This window comes from Polistes dominula, unplaced genomic scaffold (assembly GCF_049000335.1).
Source record: "Polistes dominula isolate Pdom_NZ unplaced genomic scaffold, Pdom_raw_medaka contig_15, whole genome shotgun sequence".
Taxonomy (NCBI): domain Eukaryota; kingdom Metazoa; phylum Arthropoda; class Insecta; order Hymenoptera; family Vespidae; genus Polistes; species Polistes dominula.
This window is the reverse complement of record NW_028300915.1, coordinates 276,888-294,518: the sequence shown is the minus strand read 5'-3', so window position 1 is coordinate 294,518 and position 17,631 is coordinate 276,888. Positions and strand designations below refer to the sequence as shown.

The following is a 17,631-nucleotide window of genomic DNA, read 5'->3' as shown; positions in this document are numbered from 1 at the left end:
ATCACCGATGGAAACTGAAAAAATAACGTAGTATAAAACATTGTAATAACTTTTTATATGACTTAGAATCATATTTTATCTCTGCAATATGCAAAAAACAAGTCCTATAATTAAAGTTAATGTTCAGTCAATAAAAACTGATGACAATTATTTTATGTTTTATCCGATAATGGAATATATATTTAAAGTAGCAAAAGTAGTGACACATGGTGTATTTTTTGCAAAAGCGCCGCGTATTTGTCAGCTGACACAAAAACCGAGAAATTCTTAGTTTTTTCATTTCTTCCTCAATTAAAAAACTTATGATCTAAGTCAAACTGGTAAAGTACATCTTTACATTTAACCGTATAGTTTTTTAAAACGTTAACGAATACTGACCAAATTTTTAAAAATTATCTGTTATTTAGATTTTGTAATAAACAGTTGGCCCATTTTCGTGCATAGTAATGTGTCACTTGAGATAATGATTCTATATTATATAATTTCTTTCTGAAGAAATGCTATGGTGATGATTAAACAGTAAATGAAATATATTCAATCTCGTGTAGCGAGTGGCGTCATAAAAAAAAATGACTGACTCTTCATCCTCCGGCGTATCTGCCATTGTAAGGTAAATTAAATATATATCTTTTGTGACAGCTTTCTTTTCTTATTTATATTAAATTAAATATCAGCAAATAAAACATTTATTGATTGTTTCTTTTTTATATCTATATAATTGTTACAATTTCTTTCGTCAAACGTTTTCTTAACCTTCAAATTAGCACACACAATGATAAAACAACTTTGAGTTTCTACAATTATTTCACGTACTTTGTTTTTGTTTTTTTCCATTCGCTTTTTAAATGCTCTTATCATTAAACTTATCATTTAAAAAATGAGTAATTACATATAATAAAATACTTAGAAGTACTAATCCATTGTCAAATTATGCTAAGTCTTTTTTTCTCTTTTAAACAATATATTTTTATCGCATAAATAATAAGTAATTCAAGTATATTAATTAAGATAAGATAGTGAGGACGCATGTTATTTAACTATGAACAATTTTACGTTTAAATAAAAATTCAGTGGAAAAAATAGTCTATATTATTATTATATTTAATTACTTTAATTGAATTGTTTTAATATTCTTAAACTGTATGTATAAATATAGTCAGCGTAATAATCACTTTCGTTTCAGGATAATTAGCAAGGTAGTGACATTTGTAAAGGCTATTGCTCGAACTAGCTTTGTAATATTAAATAATATTTATTGCATACCTACGTATATAGTATGGATGACTCTATTGTATCCTGTGAAAGTATATCAACCACAAATATATTGGCGTATAGAGGGTCTTTTTTTTCATTGGCTATTAGCCATGGTTTCTATGTGGACGTGGTCCGCCGGTTATGACAGTAAGTTATACAATTGTAATATCAAATATTACAATTATAAATAGAACGATCTGCTCGTGATATTGTTTCATATTAATATTTATTTTATAGTAATAGAACAAGGCGATGATATAGAGAAGATTATTAGCGAAAGGACACTTGTTATAGTAAATCATCAGAGTACCGGGGATGTTCCTATGTTAATGACAACATTTAACCCAAAACCAAATCTATTACCCAATTTGATGTGGATTATGGATAGAGTATTTAAGTTCACTAACTTTGGCGTTATTTCTATCTTACATCACGACTTTTTCATCATTTCTGTAAGTTCAAGTCTCGACTAGTATTTTATTTGAATACATTAGGGATAATAGATGTTATGAATGATGTTATCAATACCATTAGGGTCGTAAACGAAGAGATGAAAGCTTGAGACAACTGGAAAAACATCTTATAGAATCATATATAGCGCTCGACCGAAAGTGGTTGGTTCTATTTCCTGAAGGTGGTTTCTTGTGTAAGCGTCGTGAAACATCACAAAAATATGCTAAGAAAAATAATTTACCTATCCTAGAGAATGTGTCTCTACCTAGAGTAGGAGCAATGCGGATAATATTTGATACTGTCGGTCCAGCGGAGAATAACGAAGCGCAACACGATCACTTAGACAACAAAATAAGTAATGTATCTTATTCGAATTTACAGTAATTGTTATAAAACTTGATTCGCAAGTTTATGAATTTTGTATACAGGTACGGCAATAGCACCAGATGAAATCACTTGGGTTCTTGATATAACAATAGCATATCCTCAGGGTAAACCTATCGATTTACTTACAATTATAACTGGTTCGAGATCACCTTGCGAAACGGTTTTGTTTTATCGAGTTTATCCTAGTAAAATGGTAAGAAATGATTCATTTAATTAATATCTATTATATGCGCCCATACAAATGTTTTCTTTTATTCATTATAACAAACTCGTAGGTCCCACGTAAACCAGAACTATTGTCTAAATGGTTGTATGATAGATGGGCAGAAAAAGAATTGCTTTTGGAAAATTTTTATAAACATGGCGCATTTCTTGATAAAAATGGATCAACTGCAAAAAGTTCAAAAATCCAACAAGATCCATTAAGATTCCTAGTCCTACATTTATTTTTCATAACATCTAGTTATATACATTACAATATGCTTCAATATATATTATCTTGCTTTTGGTAAAGCATCCTATGCCGGATTAAGCATAGAATTAAAAACTTAGGATAATTGTAAGACAAAAAGTGGATTATTCCTGCCTTAAACAATATTAACATTTATTATAATAAAACAAAAAACGAGTGTGTATGGATTGTCAATTCCAATCGAACGTTCATCACGATTTAGATACATTTTAATGGCCAATGCCACTCTTTTTCATTTAAAAACAATAAAAGAATTTGGAATTTTGCATGCATATAATTATTCTATTTAAGACAAAGAATTAGCAAAAAAAAAACAAAACAAAACAAAAAAAAACAATTTTCTAAATATTAACTCTAAGACATTATAGGATTTGACATATTTTCAAGTAAGTTGCTATTATTTTCAAATTTATTTCTATTTATCGAAAGCATCTATATTTTATACAGATGAATCGTATATATGCATGCTCACTCACACACGTATTATTCTTGTTATATCTTACACGAAATAATTATTGTATTTTTTCATGAAGCAAATTATTATTTGCAGCAGGTAGTATTGCAACTTCTTGATATGATCTATAACTTGTATAAAACCTTTCTACAGAGTTTGGTAACTAATTATTAATATGTCGTTACCATTAGTTTAGTATACAAATTTATTTATTTTATGTAAGTGCAAATTCAGGAGCATTTATTAAATACTTATTTGACACTCATATTTTATAATTAAAAAAAAAAAAAGAACAAAAAACAATTAACAAGATCTGCATTTTCTTAATTGTAGTAAATTATAAAAACAACTGGTGCATTGTTTTTTTTTTTTTTTTTTTATAAAGACATAAATATATTTATAACTTATACATATATATATATATTTATAATGCATAATATATAACACATGTTATATGTAGTATATCAATTTTATGGATTTATCAGTTTACTATAAAAAAAAAAAAGTTATTTTCTTTCTGCATAGACACTTTATAAAGTGCTTAAGGGTCTTAACATTTAAAACAATTTTGATTATATCTTGCATGCATGTTCCATCAATAATTTGTTACACATCAATTGTAAAATATAATAACGAAAATGACATTAACTTTATAAAAACAGTAATAATTCAATAATTGAAATAAGCTTCTATAGATTGTTCATTCTTTTGTCATATGTAATAAGAAAGAAATAATTTTAAAAGTAAGATTAATGCAAATTTTTCTAAGTAATGATATTCAAAATGAAAAAATTGAATGAAACTATGAAATTTAGCTGATTATGTTATGTTAAATATTGATGAAATTGAAAATAGTGCTACTTAGAATTCGTTACAATTTTATAAACTAAGAGAAACAATATTATAACGTTAACAAAAAGATATATTTAAACTCAGTCGTGCCTTGCTCCTATAAACAGTTTTGCTGTTAACTGTAAATAGTACGCAGATGTTAAGCACATAATTACGATTAGAGCAGCACATTATTCATTTTTAAGACATTTCTGTAAGATATGTCTCATTTCCTTCTTATAAAGTGATATAATGTTAATATAAGTCTAATTTATAAGTTTCATTGACGGAAAGTTGCCTAATTTAATAGCTTTCCAAAATAAAAGTTGTGGTAAAGATCAAAATATATGACGATCCAAGGTTTATATAAGTAAAGAAATGAATGCACATATTTTTCACGAAAACACTTTCATTTTGAAAATAAATGAATTTATTTATTTTGATCTAAATTTTAATATTTTATCATTGGGTAATAAATTAAATGATTAATATTATTGTAAGATACATTAAAAACATTTTTGTATGGATATATATATATATCAAACCCGTACTTGTAAATTATCAATTGAATATATACAATATGTAAAATATCTGCAAAAATAATTGAAAAGACAACTAAACTTGAGAAGAAAATTAAATTTGATGTAACAAATGAAAATTTGGATCGTAAATATGAAAAATTATCGACACAATTCTATGCGACGATAATCTACAATAATAGTGTCACTTCATAAGATTATTTGCATTTCTTTGCATTTAAATATCCACAAGTTTTATACACCAAGTACAAATAACATTTACGTATAGAGATATTAGTAAGATTATTATATAATTATAAATTGCAAAGATCTGCAAGTAACTAACTAACTTCAAACGCGTATCTGCAGATTTGTAATTAGGATTTCAAATGTTCATAATTACTTAAATATACAAGTACGGTGCTATTGCAGGAATTGCATTTTCTTTTGTAAGAGTTGTCTTCTAGTAATTATGAGAATTTTCGTTTAATATAGATTTAATTTGAAACTTTTCAATAAAAATGTTAGACGATTGTACAGTAAGATATAAGAATATTATGACATACGCATTTCGTTCACAGATCATTTCTAGTCCACTTTATAAATTTTGTTTATATTAATGGATAATAAATGACATTTGTATGTGATTAAATTTATTATATGAATCTAAATATCTTATGTGTTAATAAAAATTGTATGTGTCGTTCTAATTTTTTTTTTCTTTTTCACTACTACTGCAAAAGATACAAATTATTATTTTTGATATAATACGTACTTTAATATCAATTGAATTATAATCAAATTTAAATAAAAGTCTTCTCATGAAATGCATAAATATTAAAACAAAAGGATTTTGTTCAACCTTTTTTTAATGATATATTTTATACTGAATCTTACCTCTTTTTTCACAACTCGATTTGTCATCAAATCGTCAAATTCAAATAACATACAATAAGAACTGCAGGAAAATTATTTTATTTACGCGGAAATATATATATATATATGTATACTATCATAAATCATCATGTAAAATTTTAATCATTCTTTTTCTTTAAAAATAGATCGAAAGGCTGCGTATAGTGCTATCATTTTGTTTTTGTTTTCATATATATATATATATATATATAAATACAAACATAGTAAATATTAATAATAATAATATAACGTCGTAATATGGATAAATAAAAAGATTATTACGATTCTTAAACATATCATTAATAACTACATAGATTATATCTTAAATCTTATTTATTTAAATATTGTAGTTCTTCGTATTATAAACATGCTGTGTGTTTATGATAATAGCGACCCTTAATCTTTCAATTCTTACACAAAGAGAAATAATAATAAAACAAACAGTATAATCTGAAAGATAATAAATACTATTAAAAAAAATGAATTGAAAAGAAAAAGTGACTTCTGACGGTATTTACAACGCATTATATGCGAAGAACAACTTTCAGTACAAACTTCGACAATACTGCATTAATACCATTTTGTAAACACGCAATCGATATAAATATGTTTCATTTTTCACATTCTACATTTTTACCAAGAACAAAAGTAATATCAAAAATACAAATAATATTTTAAATGTTAGCAACCTTGAAGATAAATCTTTTATATTACCTGCCTTTTTTTCCGTTTAACGTTCATAAAATCTTATCAATGCATTATCGGTTTTTTTTTTTTTTTTTAAATTGTTAATGTTTAAAACGAAAATAAAATGGTGAATAAAGTAATTTTAATAAATAAAAATCTAATTTCTATATAGTAATCTTACGTTTATATTTATTTAATTAGAAGAGAAGTAAAACAATTTGGTCATAAATATTGATTAAAATTATTCGTTAAATGTGATTCTTTCATTTATAAATATTTACAACCATTTTTAGAAGCCTCTATATGCTATCAATAAAATTAAAATAAATTCGATTCAATAAGTGTTTTTTTAGAAATCAAACCTATCAAAATTGAATATATATATATATATATAAAAGTTGAAAAACTGTTTCATTCAATGCACACTGATTGTATAAAATCTTTTATTACGTTGACATTAAAAGAAAATTTGATGGGCACGTTAATTTATTAAAGTTGACAACGTTTAAGTTCTATGATATAATTTATAGAAATATATTTAACATTTTTACGAAATTATCATATGTTGTTGCTGTATAAGAGAGAAATCTGATAATTTTTGATACATAATATACATGGCAAAAAAAATAAAAAATATAAAAAAAGATAAAACCGTACTAAATAATACTTAATATGTGTTAAAATATAAATCCATACATAATTATATACATAAATATCATGTATATACGTACATGCCACACATGTACATATGTCTATATATTTACACATAGTAGCATGTATAACAGCATTATGTATGGCAGTTTTAAAATATGTTTAAATCTGCATATTTCATAAAAAATATTTACTATTTACAAATAATTTTCACCGCCAATTTACTTCCAGATGATACTTGTTATTTCTCCTTCTTCTATAGCTTATATTAACTCTGCTTTGTTAGATCTCTCTTTTATTTTATTATATATATACGTATATGTATATGTATATGTATATATATATATTTATATATTTATATTTCATATAATAATATATACATACATTTTTAATATAGGATCCAATGACTAAACGTCGTTTTACGCTGTACTAAATTTCTGATATTTTTTTAAGATGCACGTAAATATTCTATTTCTATAAGACAATGTATGTACTTCGAATCGATTGATTTAACATTTAGTAGACGTTTCAATTAATTAAAAAAATTATCAATTTAAAATTATTTGTATAGCTTTTTATAGAAGCTCCTGACTTTCATTGTAGTTTCACCTAGGCTGAACATTTTTATTAGATTAGTAGTATTTTGGCACATTCTCCTAACGTTGGCATATATCATGTATCATTGTATGTCATATATGTATAATACAGATATATATATATTACGTTTTTATGCTATAACCAATGGCTCATCGTCTGAGAAGCCTCTAATCACAGGGCTATCTTCCTCTTCTGCTAAGAAAAAGGATATCGTATATAATATAGAAAGATTTATTATATAATAACTAATATTCAATTAAAAAATATATTATTACTCACCTAAACCATCTGTGGTACCAGGGAATGTTGCTTGGCCTCGGCTCGTATTGTAATGACTGTTAGCAAATTGTGTGAAACTATTAGACAATCTTCTATGTCGTACAACGAAATATGCTAATGCTGAACCCAGAGCTATGACGAGCAGACAAATTGGTATTGCGAGGGATATGATATTCGATGTATTCATAATCACTGGCCATGCTATTAATTCAACAAAATATTAGAAACAAGAAAAGAACAAAAGTTTTGAAAAATTGTTAACAATTGTAATGTTCATCATTTAAAAAATTACCTGTTGGACTCTCTATACTTCGAGTTTCACTCAATATACTTTTATATCCTTCCTCGGTAACCAATCTAACTGCAAAGGTATATATTATATCTGGTTTTGCATTTTTATATATATAAGGTGGTTGATCAGCTTTGAAGATCTGAGCATTAGTTTCATTTAATACTCGTGTTCCCTCAGCTACTAAAACCTCGTAATGATAATTGGTTATTTTGGTCATATGTTCAGGTTGATGACTTTCCGTCCAGTCCACAAAATAATTTCCTTCTTTATGCAATACTTTTAATTGATGAGGTGGTAAGATTGGAGGTGCATAATAAATTACTGGCTGACTAGGTTTAGCATTTGGAACGTCTGTTGCAATTACGACACGGTATACTCCACCGTATTTGATCTTGTTAAACGTGTGTTTCATAACTGACTCATTCGTTGGTAATGGCGTTACAACTTTTGTTTTATTCAGCGTCAATTCTGTTAATGTAATCTTTAAATAAAAAAGAATAAATATTATAAAGAGACGATTATTTAGTTTATACAGTAAGTATATAACATTAACTTACCGTATAACCGATCGGTTCTTCGATCGTAGGACAACTTGCGCTCCAAGATACGATGATACTGTCGCTTTTATTTGACAATGTTACCTTAACTCTTTTTGGCGGTGCTCGTTCATTAAAATGAGTCGTAACAGGAACTGGTTGACTCAAGGGACCAGCTCCGTAATCTCCATAGACGCCAACTCCAAAAATATATGACTCGCAAGCTTCTAAGTCTTTAATTGTAGCAGTCAAATTTGTAGTAAGATATTTATACTCTAAAAATACAAACACGAATAGAATCATATTAGAATAGATTAATTCATCATATGAGAAACAAAGTATTGTCTATCAATATTATACCTCTAAAGAATTCTTGCATGTTGAGACCATAATGAATTGCATACTGCCATTTAATTTTTCTAAGACTTTTCGGTGGATCCCATGTAAGTTTAACCGTCGTTCCATGAGGCTTAACCAATTGTGCATCAAGCTTTGTTACCAATGGCAGTGGCGCACCTTTTGTCGCAGCAAATACAACATTTACTTTGCCCACGTAATTTTTTCTTGTTGCAGCAACTTCAAATGAATAATTAACTCCAGGAGCTAAATTCTTAACTTCAATTGTATTTTCCATAGTAATCAATGTTTTCGAAGCAGGATGCAATGAACTTGTTCTCGGAGTTATATGATAGCCATCTGCATCTTTCATTTTCTTCCACGTTAAAGTTACAGAATGATTGGTTATTTTGGTTACATTTAAATCTTCTATTTCATCGATATTTGCTGCAGCATCAAATGTAAATATAGCGACTTTCGAAGCATTTGATTCGTGTTCTCTATTCTTTGCAACAACCCAGAATGAATAATTTTGAGAAATCTCAAAGGAAGTATCTATAATTCCAGAAGTCTTTTGCCATGAAAATCGCAAAGGTGGTGTAGGCGGTGAGATGAAACAATCGTATCCAGTGATAGGTCCATTTGGACGCAAAGGCGTTCGCCATGAAACTTTAACAGTTCTGCCAGATATTTGAGTAATCGTTACGTTCCATGGTTCTGAAGGTACACCTTCTCCTGTCATAACTGGCAAGTACTTAGCTGGTGGGAAGACAGTTTTTTGGCCTTTTATTCTCACATAAACTGTAAGATTGTAAAGTGAATAAGATTGAAGACCAGTGAACAAATATTCAGTGTCTTCGATCCAATTGGATGCATTAGTCCATTTTGCATCTACTTCGACTCTTGCAATAGATGGTAAAAATTCGAAAGTTACATTATTTGGTATTGGTATCCACCAGAAAAGGAAAAGACTACTAGAATTGATCAAACGTTCATCAACACCCATAACGAGCACTTGGTAAATGCGAGAATTATTCTTATCACAATTGCTTTCGTCAAATCCATCTAGACAATCATGATTACCATCACAATAAGACGCCAAAGGGAAACAACGTGTTTCGTCGCAAGGGAATAGACCAACGTAACAAGATGGTGTTGCAGCTGGACTTGGATACTGAACAGGATGACAACCAAGTTCGTCAGAACCATCAGGACATTCTTCTACGTCGTTACAAATGTTTGATAGCGGAACGCAAGAGCCATCCCTTCGACACATGAATTGATCTTCTTCGCAATCGTTGTACAAGACATTGCAATGCAATTCATCTTCACCCGCAAGACAATCAGTCGTTCCATCACACACCCATGCATCCTCAATGCAATCACCATTGAAACATTGGAACTGATGATCTCTACATACACGAACTTGTTCCGTTGTTTCTGGAACTTCGGATGATGTTACATCAATGTCTCCGCAACCCATTTCATCGGAATCATCACCACAATCATCAACACTATCGCATTTCCACCAATATGGTACACATTTTTTATTATTACATGTAAACATCCAATCAATACAATTATTTGTATGTGATATTGTAGATGGTATTGGAGGTGCAATAGTCGTCTTATTACAATTTAATTCGTCCGATCCATCGAAACAATCTTTATCTCCATCGCATACCCAAGATTTGTAAATACATCTATGTACATTTTTTGGTTCATGGCACGTAAATTGCCAAGATTCGCAATCCATTGTACTACAGTCTTCCTCATCCTTACCATCTTCGCAATCTTTCTCCCCGTCACATTTCCATGTTTTTGGTATGCAAATATGATCCGAATCGCATAAAATTTCATCAGATTTGCAAGCACTTGGTACAACTTCTGTAGTACAATTTTTCTCATCAGAAGAATCTATACAGTCATATTCACCATCGCACCGCCACCTGTGAGATATGCAACGGCCGTTGTCACATTTGAATTGTGATTTAGTGCAATTCGTGTATTTGCAGTTCATTTCATCTTTTCCATCCTTGCAATCTCGATCAAGATCGCACATCCAATATTTAGGAATGCACTTATTTTCATCACATTGGAAATAAGGCGGACTACATATAGCCTTGTGACAATGAATTTCATCAGAATTATCCCCACAATCGTTATCACCATCGCATTTCCAGAATTTAGGTATGCATATTCCATTGTGACAAGGGAATTGATTAGCCGAACACGTAGTTGCCACTCGTGGGCAGGTTGAATTAGCAAATGGCTTAACACCGTTAGGACACATACATTTGCCTTCTGTCATTACCATTCCATCTGGACATAAGCAAACATGGCTATTGTCGGGAGCTCCTAGGCAAATATGCGGGCAAGTAACATTGGCACATTTGTTTGTTCCAGTTTGTACACTGTGAGCAAATACTTTTAAATCCATTAAACCAGTCAACTGACCCATTATATTCGATATACCAACTCCATGGTCTTTATCAGCAACAAATATCATTGATTGTTTCCAATCGTCCCAATACATGTTGTCTTTAAAAACAGCAACCGCAAATGGATGCGATACACGATCATCGCTCTCTATGATTTTTTTAAATCCCTTTCCATCAAAATCTGAAAAGCCAATATAATCTTCTCTAGCATCTACCCAATAAATTCTCTCAGCTATATGATCAATTGTAATTCCATTGGGCCATTCAACAGTTGGTTTAACAAACAAACGCTTGACATTTGTACCATCGAGATTAGCTCTGGAAACAGATGCATTGCCAGGAGCCCAATCGGTCCAAAACATGTATCCCATCATTGGGTGGACGGCTATGCCTCTCGGTTTTTGTAAATTATTAGGACCTAAAATTGTCTTTCGCATTCTTCCCATCGACGATAAATCCGTTCGAATAATTTGAATCCTCATCTTAACACCATCCACAAAGTACAATACATTAGAAACCCAATCAAATGCCATTCCTTCTATAGAACTCAAATCAGTTTCTACTAGAATTTCTGGAGAACTTAAACCATTAAGACATTGTCTACCAATAGTATCATTAACGATATCTGCCCAATATAAACAGTTATTTTTAAGATCAAATTCTATAGCAATAACATTTTTTAAATCATACACGGGTAATACTTCGAATGTTTTATCGACCAAATTTATTCGCGATATTTGTTCTCGTTGTGCGACCAACAAAAATTCCGGCATTTCTTTCATCGGACAAGGTATATCGTCTGGTTCAAAATTTCTTGCCAAACCATCGATACATTCGTCATCTGGTATTTTAATATATCCTTTCGTACGTCTATAAGATTTTCCAGGCTTACATGTATCGGGAATTGCATACGGATCGACTTCGGTAAAAGTCTTATTACGTATACAATGATACGGAGTTCCTACTTTCATAAATCCAAAATCACATTGATAATCATTAGCATCGCATGGACAAATTTCCAATTTGATAGGTCGATCGTAATTTACACCTGTATAACAATTTGCACGAGCTGCTCTTCTTTGGTATGTTTCTTTTTTTCCTAAGACGCACGATACTACTGGCTGATCCGTACTCGTCGGTGACCAAAATTTAAAATCATCTTCTCTGCAATTTCTTTCAAATAGATTTCTCAAATCAACTTTAATTATTAACCATTGATGTTGTCTACTGTCTGAACCAAACATTGTAAAAACTGTAGTGTTTTCACCGGGCTCAGTCATAAGTCCGTATACACGTAGCATTTTTTCATGAAACTCGTACGTTTGCCAAGTTTCTCCCTCGTCGATAGAATAGGAAAGATCTCTCGTTTCTCCTCGCGATTTAAAATATTTAACTGCAACTAATATTCCACCATGATCTCCCATATTGAAGAAATAATAATCTTTCAATACTTGTTTCCACGTAAGACCAGCGTCTCGCGAAACGTAAAGTGCAAGATGTCCCTTCAAACTTGTACCTACTACACCTGTGGCCATTATAATTCCAGGTGCAGACTTTGAGCTCATAATCGTCACTGATCTTGTAACAGGATACAATTGACTAAATCTTTGACTCAGATGCAAGGAACATTCTTTTTGTGGGCAATGCACGTAAAATCCTTCATGATTTGCCACAGGTGGCTTGATATTATTCCACGTTGTCCCATGGTCGAATGTAATCAACGATGATAAATGTTCTGGTCCAATCGAATCTAATTTTGGATTTCCTTTAACTTTAGAAGCTATATAGATACCACGTAATCCTTCTACTCTATACAAATCTGTAAAAGCTTCGTCAGCGACATCACTATTGAATAACAATATATATATATATATATATATTAAAAAGTAAGTAAATTTAACAATAAACTTATTTTAATTATGTAGTATTCTTTTAACTTACTTTATCCAACTATCTTTCCATGTACTATTAGGGAAAAATGTAAGAATTCCTTCCAATGATAACGAAAATATAGCTTTTTTATGATTAATTACTTCCGATATATAAAGATTTACCATGGTATCACTGTGAGCAACTGCAACGAAGACTCTATTATTTGCTACATCTGCAATATGATAATTTTTACGATCCAACTCAGTATTAAACTGAGCTAATACAAATTTTTGATTTTTGTAAGAGACATATAAATCTAAATTATCCGAAGAACCGTTCTGTAAAAAAACAAAAAAGCAACTCAATTATGCAGCTCGCATACTAATGTATACAGAATAGAACAATTTCTTTCCTTTATATAAATGACTATTTATACCAACCTTAGAAGATTTTGATGTTGCAAACATATAATCTCCCTTGATTTGAAAATCTTCAACATTTTGGATTACAACATTATAGTCTCCTGCATGATTCCCTCCTGTCTGAGTTGGATTTCCTTTGTGGTGATGCGACAAAAGAGATAATCGGGGTTGCAAATCATGTAACAACTCATCATGTATTTCCATTCTTCCATGAAGTAATACATCTTCATACTTTGCTCGTATGACAGTATTAGACCCAGATGGTTCTGTACGTTCGACTAATATGGTGCATTGTGACGACCAGAAAAATGCTTTTACGTATGTTTGTATAGATACCCATTTAAATCCATAATCTTTTGATAACCATAACTGAAGAATATAAAAGAGTTAAGAAATGTTTGACAAATAATTTAGACATTACATTGTAAAATGCATTACCTGTCTCATAGGATCAATTTTGTCTAATATTAATACAACACGTGGATCTGACTCGCAATATGAAATTTCACTTGGATGAAACGGAACGGGTACTCTTCTAATAGTTCTACCATTATTCCTCGTAATGAATATTAAGCTGTTTGTACTGTCCACAAAAATGCACTATAAATTATAAAATAATATTTTATATTTAATCTTTGTCATACTTCAAAAATATTTGTCATATAAATGAATAAAATAAAATAGAATAAACCTACATATTGATAGTTCTTTGGATGATTAGTAAATTTATCTAAAGTAGCATATCGTGCATTGTATTCATAAGAAACTCTGAATTGTTCAGTCTTATTCTCAAACGTATCTCCATAGTCATAACTTATATACACAGCGCTAGGATTACTTTCTTGCATCCGTAATAAAGGAGTACTGTCTTTTGCTAGACATATTATCACATTTGATCCTTCACCGACCCAATGCACCATCAATTGTTGATGAGAATCATTTAATGCGTTTACCTGTAAATATATACATAAAAATATTATCTATCTTATATCTTTCTTTATCATCCTATTTAACAATATCCTAATCAATGAATTATTTGTTATCATGTTCAGACAATTTATCTTCGATAACAACTTGTTTATGAATATATATTGTAATTGAATAACATGAACAAATTGAATATAGGAAAATTGCTCAAATCAATTTAGTTTGATCTTGGAACGATGCTCAAAGGTCTTTTGATTAAAAAGGATGAATCATTTAATGATTCATAATGTATCTACATGAGATAGAAAAATGAAGAAGAAAAAAGAACCTTGAAAGTCAAAAGTGAAAGACAAATTTGAATACTTAACATAATAATATGTTCATTCAATTATTTATATTATAAAAGTAAATGTAAGAAATAATTTTGAATGTTATTACAAATACTTTTCAATGCTTATCAGTCTCTACTAATCAAAACTCATCAGTAATATAATCATATTGATACTCGAGTAATTATCACATGACACGACAAGCTTATAGCCATTGTTGTGGCAGAATAAAAGAAATATTTTTAAAAAGATAACACTGGGACTACCCATCTAATATGAAAGGAATTTAATCGAGCAGTAAAATGTGACATTTAATATTTTGAAAAGTTTTTTAATCAATTATATTTTAATTTAATTCATTTGAAATATTTTATTACATTAAATGTTATTTTATTTTAACAATGCATTTTTCGCTAATATACGATAAGCGAAAAAATACAATAGAATATGATGCAGCTAATTACTGACTTATGTATTGTTCCAAGAAACTATAGTGACTGTAAAAAAAAAAAAAAAAAAAAAAAAACATTGGTCATTTTTAGATAGATAGATAAAATAACGAAGGAGAAAAAAACAGATGTTCTACGATCAGAATTCTCTACTAGATTAAATGACTAGAAATCTCTGATATGTTTCTATTTACAAATCAAGAATGTGTTTATTTAAAAATAATCATGTAGGGCTGTAAAATGATAAGCTATGCAAACTAAACAACGGTTATCGACCTCCGCGTTTTAATAACAGAAGTACAGAAGGACAGAAGGAACATGACGACGCTATATCGTTTTAACGCGTTTGATTAAATTTATTCTAGAAGGTGCATAACATGTCAATTATCCTTTACTGCACGACGATGACATAGAAGCCCTATGTAGCTATATGTTATAGCTATTCTTGTAACACAGGAAGTAGCAAATAACGATGGAGAATTGTCGCAAACGAGGGAGATTAATCGTAAATACGACAATCTTTGTCGTATAGAAGAGAGAGAGAGAGAGAGAGAGAGAGAGAGAGAGAGAGAGAGAAAAGAGGGAGAGCGAAAGAGAGTGGGAAAGAGAAAGAAAGAACGCAAGAAAACGTGGACCATTGGCGACTACTTGCTCGCTGCTAAAGTTAAGAAAAGAAGGAGAAAGAGAAAGAGAGAATGATAAAAATGAAAGAAAAAAACTGCGAAATAAGATAAAATTATTATCCTATGCTAAAGAACGAATTGAATTCTTTTTTTTATGAAACAAATCGAAAAAGAGATAACAAGAAATAACGCACCTTGACAGTAATATTTGGCTTGTTTAGATTTCGTGATTCGTCACTTCTGCGCGTTCGTTGATGGTATGACGTTTCTCCATTATCGTTTTCGTTAAAGGTATCTTTATTGATAATAATAGTCTTCCTTGAATGTAGAGACTCGTTATCCTTGTAGATGTGTAAGGTCTTTGGTTTATCACCAAATCTTTCACCGTTATTCGAACCGGTGAGGAAAAACAGGTAAAATATAAGGGCGCAATAACAAAAGGCCGAACTCGTCCGGCCGGCCATCTTGCTAAGACTGACTTTTTCAATGACAGGATGAACACACGCGCAATATCAGAGGGTGGGGGAAAGGAGGGAATGTATGCGGCGTTTTCACGCATGCGCAATGCGATTATGCGTGCATCGAGCAACATACGAATACCATACATTCATATGAGGGTGAAAAATTAAACGCGCGCGCACCTATTATACACATGTGTGCGTATAATAGATGATGTAAATACTCTCACAAGATGTGCGTATTAAATTGAAAGAAATCTTTACGAATGATATATATATAACAACATATTCTATTGCAACATCAGTTAATGAAAATATTGATAATAAATGGTTTTACATACCTTATAATCATTTTTATATGATTGTACATCCAATATAAATTATAAATAAGTAATGCATTACTTTTTGCAGCACATGACGAATTTTTATTCTATCTTATAAGTATAAACATTTAATAATATACTGTGATTTCAATTGGGTTTTGAAAACTGGATATAAAGCAGTAAATTGAAGCACTAGGAAATAGTACTATCATCTAAAATCATTCTTTTCTCTGTATTGGCAGTTTCCATCTATACTTTTACATATATACTATTACATCCAAGTATTGACCGAGAAAGGGACAATACACTCATTACAAAGCACTTTCAATAAACTTCAGAATCAAGATATCTTTCTAATACCTTTCTTTTATAAGAAAAACGTTAGATAATCAACAGTTTTGTTCATTCGAACGTATCCATATCGAAAGAATAACAAATATCATTAAATTGTGTGTTTACAACATTAGTAGCAATTATCAATTCATCTTATATAATACATTTTTATCGAATAAAGTTTTAGAAAGCTATAGAGAAAGGCACATTCAAAATTGATGTATCATTAATAACGTTACACTTATTAAATATAAGTGCATGCATTACAGTGCTCCTTCATGCTTTTTTTAATGTGAATAAAATAAAATAAAAAAGGAAGGACAAACAAATAAATATTTTTTTTCTGTCAAAGAAATAAAATGAATCTATGTGCCCAATAATAATAATGAAACAAAATAATATTACGATTGTTAACTTTTCAATAACGAAAACAAAATATAAATTTCATATAAATTAAACATATAAATATAAATATATATAGCTTGACAATTCCAAAAGTGCAGTTGTAATAATAACAATTACACGATACTGCATATAAGTTCTTTTCCTGTTAAAGCGGCCCCTTGAAATATCCGATACTATAGCCCAGCTGTACATATAATATTTTCTATATAAAAACATAGAAAGTAAAATTTGAGATATAATCACATTGGTTGATAAATGAAAAATTATATGCGCAGATCGTAGTAGTTAATGTTGATTGATGATTAGCGAAGCTTGGCGTCGATGACGTTTCACCTATTACCTGTAATTTATTTTTTATGAGGAAGAAGGCCGTTTTAAAACGAAAAG

At 29.8% G+C, this 17,631-nt stretch overlaps 2 protein-coding genes across 2 annotated transcripts; one reads left to right on the top strand and one right to left on the bottom strand.

Annotated features, from left to right (window-relative positions):
• The first annotated feature begins 21 nt into the window (after positions 1 to 21).
• LOC107070269 (acyl-CoA:lysophosphatidylglycerol acyltransferase 1) lies at positions 22 to 2,903 on the top strand. The gene is made up of 7 exons (XM_015328307.2): positions 22 to 320; positions 408 to 610; positions 1,184 to 1,401; positions 1,492 to 1,706; positions 1,789 to 2,062; positions 2,136 to 2,287; positions 2,370 to 2,903. The coding sequence occupies exons 2-7, from the start codon at positions 570 to 572 to the stop codon at positions 2,604 to 2,606; spliced, it is 1,137 nt and encodes a 378-aa protein (XP_015183793.1). The 5' UTR covers positions 22 to 320; positions 408 to 569; the 3' UTR covers positions 2,607 to 2,903.
• A 3,229-nt stretch (positions 2,904 to 6,132) lies between these two features.
• Positions 6,133 to 16,204, bottom strand: LOC107070238 (sortilin-related receptor). The gene is made up of 10 exons (XM_015328246.2): positions 15,920 to 16,204; positions 14,093 to 14,350; positions 13,836 to 13,997; positions 13,416 to 13,766; positions 13,045 to 13,313; positions 8,687 to 12,948; positions 8,348 to 8,601; positions 7,791 to 8,271; positions 7,499 to 7,699; positions 6,133 to 7,411 (listed from the first exon to the last, which is right to left on the bottom strand). The coding sequence occupies exons 1-10, from the start codon at positions 16,187 to 16,189 to the stop codon at positions 7,350 to 7,352; spliced, it is 6,570 nt and encodes a 2,189-aa protein (XP_015183732.2). The 5' UTR covers positions 16,190 to 16,204; the 3' UTR covers positions 6,133 to 7,349.
• Between the last annotated feature and the right edge of the window lie 1,427 nt (positions 16,205 to 17,631).